Genomic DNA, 7647 nt, shown 5'->3' with positions numbered 1-7647 from the left:
CTGTGTTAGCCAGGATGGTCTTAATCTCCTGACCTCGTGATGTGCCTGCCTCGGCCTCCCAAAGTGCTGGGATTACAGGCATGAGCCACCGTGCCTGGCCTTTTTTTTTAAATTTTTGAGACAGAGTCTCACTCTGTTGCCTGAGATGGTACAGTCACATGATCTCGGCCCACTGCAACCTCTGCCTCCTGGGTTCAAGTAATTCTCATGCCTCAGCCTCCTGAGTAGCTGGGACTACAGGCACGTGCCTCTATGCCCATTTAATTTTTTGTATTTTTAGTAGAGATGGGGTTTCACCATGTTGGCCAGGCCAGTCTTGAACTCCTGACCTCAGATGATCTGCCTGCCTTGGCCTCCCAAAGTGCTGGGATTATAGGCGTGAGCCACGGCATCCGGCCAGGACTTCTGTTTTCTTTTCTCTTGGGTAAACATTTAGGAGTAGAATGGCTGGATCATATGGTAGATGCATGTTTTATGTTTTAAGACACCTCTGTGGAGTTTTAAAAATAATACCAGTGCTTGATTTCGAGCTTGTACCCATCTCAGTAAATCACCAACAAAAGTGGGCTGGCTTTGAATGGCAATACCCACCACCACTCCTGTAGGCGGCGGTTTGCCCTGCAACTTTTATTGTTGCATTTTCTGAATAATTTCTTTGAAAATGGTTAGGGGGGGATCCAATTTAAGTAATTAAAGCTCCTTATATTTGTATTAAAATGCTGTAGTGACAGTAGCGGCAAGGGCAGAAAGGCTGTGTGTAGTGAGAGTGGCAAAATGCTGATTGTCATTAAATTGGGAGGGGTGGGTTGGGCAAGTTCATTATTTTCTCTGTAATTTTGTGTATGTTTGAAACTTTAAAGAAGGGAATAGTGAAGAAAGAAACACTTGCTTTACATGTGATGAGATTTTATCTCTGTAAGTAGACTTTGTATGTGTGTGTATGTGGGTGTGTTTATTGTAGTAAAATACACATAACAAACTGGACGCGGTGGCTCATGCCTATAATCCCAGAATGTTAGGAGGCCAAGGTGGAAAGATTGCTTGAGGCCAGGAGTTTGAGGCTGCAGTGAGCTCTGATTATGCCACTGCACTCCAACCTGGGCAACAGAGCGAGATGCTATCTTTATTGTATTTATTTATTTATTTATTTTGAGATAGAGTTTTGCTCTTGTTGCCCAGGCTGGAGTGTAATGGCACGATCTCGGCTCACTGCAACCTCTGCGTCCTGGGTTCAAGCGATTCTCCTGCCTCAGCCTCCTGAGTAGCTGGGATTACAGGCATGTACCACCACCCCCAGATAATTTTGTATTTTTAGTAGAGACGGGGTTTCTCCATGTTGGTCAGGCTGGTCTCGAACTCCTGACCTCAGGTGATCTGCCCGTCTCGGCCTCCAAAAGTGCTAGGATTACAGGCATGAGCCACCGTGCCTGGTTGAAATCCTGTCTTTAAAAAGAAAAAAAGTACACATAGCACAAAATATACTATTTTAACTTTTTTTTTTTTTTTTTGAGACGGAGTCTCACTCTGTCGCCCAGGCTGGAGTGCAGTGGTGCGATCTCGGCTCACTGCAAACTCCGCCTCCCAGGTTCACGCCATTCTCCTGCCTCAGCCTTTCGAGTAGCTGGGACTACAGGCACCCGCCACCACGCCCGGCTAATTTTTTGTATTTTTCAGTAGAGACGGGGTTTCACCGTGTTAGCCAGGATGGTCTCGATCTCCTGACCTCGTGATCTGCCCGCCTCGGCCTCCCAAAGTGCTAGGATTACAGGCGTGAGCCACCGCGCGCGGCTATTTTAACTATTTTTAAAGAAAAATAATGAATTTGTGAAATTTACAAAATTTACAAAGTTTCAAAAATTCACAGTCTTTCTAATATATATATAAATAATACAAAGAGAGTTCTGAAAGGCTCTTCAAGGATCATAACCCATTGGTAATAGCTGTTATCCAGGAACGGGGACTGGTATTTGAACAAGGGAACAAAAATGATTTGAACTTTGGCTGGGCGTGGTGGCTCACACCTGTAATCCCAGCACTTTGGGAGGCCAAGGCAGGGTGGTTTACCTGAGGTTGGGAGTTCGAGACCAGCCTGACCAACATGGAGAAATGCCGTCTCTACTAAAAATACAAAAAAAATTAGCCAGGTGTGGTGTTGCATGCCTGTAATCCTAGCTACTAGGGAGGCTGAGGCAGGAGAATCACTTGAACCTGGGAGGCAGAGATTGTGGTGAACCAAGATCACGCCATTGCACTCTTGCACTCCAACCTGGGTGACAAGAGCAAAACTCTATCTCAAAAAAAAAAAAAAGAATTGAACTTTGTATTGTCTGGATTCCTTTACAATCAGAATTGATTCATATATTGTTTATGTAAAATGTACATATTAAAATATAAACAGGCTGGGTGCGGTGGCTCGTGTTTGTAATCCCAGCACTTTCGGAGGCTGAGGCAGGTGGATCACTCGAAGCCAGGAGTTCAAGACCAGTCTGGCCAACATGGTGAAACGCCATCACTACTAAAAACACACAAAAATTGGCTGGGTGTGGTGGTGCATGCCTGCACTCTCAGTTACTCGGGAGGCTGAGGCAGAAGAATCGCTTGAACCTGGGAGGTGGAGGTTGCAGTGAGCCACGATCGTGCCATTGCACTCCAGCCTGGGTGAAAGAGCGAGACTCCATCTCAAAAAAAAAAATGTATATATATGTGTGTGTGTGTGTGTGTATATATGTGTGTGTGTGTATATATATACACGTATATATTTAAACAAAGGTTTACAGTCAGTGTTTTTAGAGCACTTCACTGGCATTCCATCGTCTACAGTAGGGGTTAGCAAACTGTACCCCTGCCCTTATTATAACTATTTTAAAGTGCACAACTGACTGGCATTAAAGATGTTTTCAGTGTTGTGTAAGCATCACCACTATCTAGTTCCAGAATCTTCTGTCACCTCAAGTGGAAACCTTGTGTCCTCATCACCCATTCCCAGGCATCCACTAATCTACTTTCTGTCTCTATGGATTAACCTATGATGTGTGTGTGTGTATATATATATATTTTTATATATATATACTTTTATATTTATATGTGCTGTATATAAATGGAGTCTTGTAACATGTAGCTTTTTGACTGGCTTCTTTTGCTTAGCATAATATTTTCAAAATTCATCCACGATGTAGCATGAATCAGTATTTAATTCCTTTTATTTATTTTTTTAGATGGAGGCTCGCTCTGTTGCCCAGGCTGGAGTGCAGTGCCACAACCTGCAATCTCTGCCCTCCAGGTTCAAGCAATTCTCTTGCCTCAGCCTCCCAAGTTGCTGGGACTACAGGCGTGTGCCACCACACCTGGCTAGTATTTTTAGTAGGAACGGGGTTTCACCGTGCTGACCAGGCTGGTCTCGAATTCCTGAGCTTAGGTGATCCGCCCGCCTCGGCCTCCCAAACTGCTAGGATCACAGGTTTGAGCCACTGCACCCGGCCTTTAATTCCTTTTAAAAGATTTTGGTTTTTTTTTTTTTTTGTATAGATGAGGTCTCACTATTTTGCCCAGGCTGGTCTGGGACTCCTGGACTTAAGCGATCCTCCCATCTCAGCTTCCCGAAGTACTGGGATTACAGGCATGAGCCACCACACCTGGCGGGATCTGCCTCTTTCTATGGTAACCAATGCCTGTGCACTAGTCCATCGTTTGGAGATAATTGAAATTTAGCCAATGCCCTTCCAATGCGCATTCAGGTTGTTTCTGTGTTCTTTTGCTTACACCAATGGTACTGTCCCAGCTTTCTTGTTCGTGTAGACTTGTGCATGTGGGCAAAGAGTCCTGGGAGGAACTTGGCCAGATGAAAGGAAATGAGTATTTTAACATCAGGATAGATACACTGCATTGCCCAAAGTCGGGTTCATTTATATTCTCTCCAACAGTGTCTGAGTGTCCATTTCCCCACATCTTCGCCCACACTGGGTGTGTTCATTCTTTTCGATTTTATGGTATTTCATTGTTTTAATTATACAAGTAGCCCTTTCAGTCACTCCACTTTTTCCTTTCCATCTCGAATCCTTTAACATTGAGGTGTTTCTTTCTCTTTTTGTTTCTTTCCAGCAAAAGGAGGGGCATGGTTTGGATGGAAGCCCCTGGAAGCCTGGGACACTCCGGGAGAAGTCCAGGCAGACGGAGCGGAAGGTTAGCTCTAACCAAGACCCGGACAGCTGCCGCGGTGGAAGCTCAGTGGAGGCGCCGTGCCCTTCTGACGTCACTCCAGAAGATGATCGGAGCTTCCAGACTGTGTGGGCCACAGTGTTTGAGCACCATGTGGAGAGACACACAGTGGCTGACCAGTCTGGACATTGTCTCTCCACCACACCCCCTGGTGACACGGCCAGTGCCCGTGTCTCAGAACCCAGGCCGAGGCCTGAGATGGGCTCTTGGCTGGGCAGGGACCCGCCGAGGCCTGAGATGGGCTCTTGGCTGGGCAGGGACCCACCAGACATGACAAAACTCAAGAAAGAGAATGCCAAAGGGTTTGACAATCCCGAGATGGAGAAATTGGGACGAACCGCCCTTTTGAACGGTGAACTGAGACCGTTTCACACGCCTCTCCGGGAAAAATATCCTTTGGCTGAGAACCGCAATAATAACACCTTCCTCAAACACTGGGAAAATCCTCCCCCATCGCAGAGGATTGAGCCCAGGTATGACGTTGTGCATGCAGTGGGGGAGCGTGTGCACAGCGAGGCCGTCTCACCGGCACCGGAGGAGAAAGCGGTCACACTCCGCAGCCGCAGGTCTTGGCTCTCACTGAAAGACAGGCAGCTGTCCCAGGAGGTCACCCCTGCTGACCTGGAGTGTGGTTTGGAAGGTCAGGCAGGGTCCGTCCAAAGGGCCAGTTTGATTTGGGAAGCTCGAGGCATGCCTGAGGCTAGTGGGCCGAAGTCTGGGGGCAATTGCCTGTCGCCCAAATGGACAGGCGGGGCGGTGGTGAGCTCGCACAAAGCCACCGTGGGGGTCAGTGAAGAGCACTGTGCTCCCGGGGCCACCTCTGTCCGGGCTGTCAAGGCTGCCGTCTGGGAAAGCCAGCATGAGGGGCCAGAAGGGGCCAGAAGCAAGCCAGGAGAAGGAGCAAGGGGCCCACCCCAGGGATGCCCCCTAGATCCTCCTTCCAGACCTGCGAATGAGCCTTCTGACTGCCAAGCACGAACACATCCAGATGCATTTGCTGTGCAGAAAGGGCCCTTCGTTGTAGCTGCCAGGGAGGGTGATCCAAGGCCGGCCCAGGCGCCACAGCTTGCAGTCAAAATGCGGAAAGCCAGCCCCACGGACCAGAGAATGGACAGATGGCGGCGGCGGACTTTACCCCCCAACGTGAAGTTTGATACATTCAGTTCTCTCGTCCCAGAGGACTCTCCACATGTGGGGCACAGACGAACAGATTATGTGAGCCCCACAGCCAGTGCCTTAAGAAAACCTCAACTATCCCACTACATGGTGGAGACCCAGGAGGTTACCCCAGGCGCTTCATGGGATCAGACCTCCCCAGCAGTGAAGCAAGGGTCACCTGTGGAACCCAAGGCGACATTTTTTGCAGTCACCTATCAGATTCCCAGTACTCAAAAGGCAAAGGGTGTGGTTCTGTCAGGGGCTGAAAACTTGCTGGAACATTCTAGAAAAATCACTCCACCCCCATCTCCTCATTCTTTAACATCTACTTTGGTTTCTCTTGGTCATGAAGAGGCATTGGAGATGGCAGGCAGTAAAAACTGGACGAAGGGACGAGAGCATGAAAACGCAAGCATTTTAAAAACTCTGAAGCCAACAGACCGTCTATCATCTCTTGGGGCCAGGAGTCTGGAGCCTTTCACTGGAAGAATCATTGATGTGGATGCCTTATGGAGTCATCGGGGATCAGAAGATGGCCCTCGTCCTCAAAACAATTGGAAGGAAAGTGCGAACAAGATTTCCCCCAGCGGTGAAGCTCCCCAAACCACCCCGACTCTGAGGAGTCGCCCAAAAGATCTCCCTGTGAGAAGGAAGACTGATGTGATCAGTGAGACGTTCCCAGGTAAAATCAGAGACGGGTACAGATCCAGCGTTCTTGACATTGATGCCCTGATGGCGGAGTACCAGGAGCTGTCGCTGAAGGTCCCTGGGGAGGCTCAGGAGAGGAGGAGGAGTCCCACAGCAGAGTCCAGTACATTGCCTCGGGAGAGGCCTGTTCAGCCAGGTGGGGCGGAGCAGAGAAGGAGGAGCCTGAAGGAGGTGCCCGATACCGGGGGTCTCTGGAAACCGGCCAGCTTTGCTGAAATAAACCACAGTTTCACTCCTGGCTTAGGCAAGCAGCCAGCAGAGACCTCAGAGACAGCCATGGGCACCAAATCTAGTCCTCCCTTCTGGGCTCTGCCACCCTCGGCTCCTTCTGAAAAGTATCCAGGGAGGGGCTCTCCTATCTTTGTGGATCCCAGGAAAAAAACCTTGGGGTTCGCTGAGGATGACAGAAAGGCCTTTGCCAGTAAATATCACGTTGCAAAGTGTCAGAATTACCTGGCTGAATCAAAGCCCTCTGCTCGGGAGGATCCAGGCAGTGGGGTCAGAGTGTCACCCAAATCGCCCCCCACTGACCAGAAGAAAGGGACCCCAAGGAAATCCTCTGGGCGGGGAGAGGGCAGTGTGGCCCAGTGGGTTGACCACCCACGTGACTGTGGACGGGCGCCGCTGGATATCAAGAGGACCTACTCAGAGAAGGGGCCCTCTGCCAGCATCCGAGAGGGCCTGTCCATCATGCATGAAGCCAGAGAGAGGAGGCGAGAGCAGCCCAAAGGGAGGCCCAGCCTTACTGGAGAGAATTTGGAGGCCAAAATGGGACCCTGTTGGTGGGAGTCAGGGACTGGAGATAGCCACAAGGTAAGTACCAAGGCTCTTTTTAATTTTGTCAAACGTGGATTAAACATCTAGCCTAGGGGGCCGAAATTCAGATTTTGTGTGGCCCACACGGGTACATAAATGAGTGGAGTCAGGCTGGGTGTGAGGCTCCAAGGAGGGGTGTGGATTGCAGCAGATGGAGAGCTCTTGCCCTCTCTGAACTGGGAACTGCTGCTTGGTCCTACCTGGTTCTCTTGTGTGTTTGTTTGAAACAAAGAGTCTTGCTCAGTTGCCCAGGTTGGAGTGCAGTGGCACGATCATGGCTCACTGCAGCCGTAATCTCCTGGGCTGAAGCCATCCTTCTGCCTCAGCTTCCCAAATAGCTGGGATGACAGGCATGCGCCACCATGCTTGGCTAATTTTTTATTTTTTGTAGAGACAGGGTTTTGCCACGTTGCCCAGGCTGGTCTCAAACTCCTGGGCTCAAGTGATCCTCTTGCCTTGGCCTTCCAAAGTGCTGGGATTACAGGCGTGTGCCACCACGCCTAGCCCAGCTGGTTCTTCACAGGCAGGAATGTTGGCCTTGAGATGGCAAACCTCATTTATCAAGAGAATCTGAAAATATAGAGTTTTATGTGTAATCCCATTAGGAAATGAGGAGGCCTTTTTTTCTTTTGAGACGGAGTCTCGCTCTGTCGCCCAGGCTGGAGTGTGGTGGCGCAATCTTGGCTCACTGCAAGCTCTGCCTCCCGGGTTCACACCGTTCTCCTGCCTCAGCCTCACGCCCGGCTGATT

At 49.6% G+C, this 7647-nt stretch overlaps 1 protein-coding gene across 1 annotated transcript in view; it reads left to right on the top strand.

The window, feature by feature from the left end:
• The window catches only part of KIAA1671 (KIAA1671 ortholog), a 198669-nt gene that overhangs the window by 15795 nt on the left and 175227 nt on the right, over window positions 1–7647 (top strand). The window contains exons 3-4 of the mRNA XM_011975337.1: window positions 4099–4406; window positions 4446–6894. Of these exons, the coding sequence (XP_011830727.1) occupies window positions 4099–4406; window positions 4446–6894 (2757 nt within the window). The remainder of the gene's footprint in view (window positions 1–4098; window positions 4407–4445; window positions 6895–7647) is intronic.

Source organism: Mandrillus leucophaeus, unplaced genomic scaffold (genome assembly GCF_000951045.1).
Source record: "Mandrillus leucophaeus isolate KB7577 unplaced genomic scaffold, Mleu.le_1.0 Scaffold154, whole genome shotgun sequence".
Taxonomy (NCBI): Eukaryota; Metazoa; Chordata; class Mammalia; order Primates; family Cercopithecidae; genus Mandrillus; species Mandrillus leucophaeus.
The sequence above is the reverse complement of the archived record's forward strand: the minus strand, read 5'-3'. Positions and strand labels throughout refer to the sequence as shown.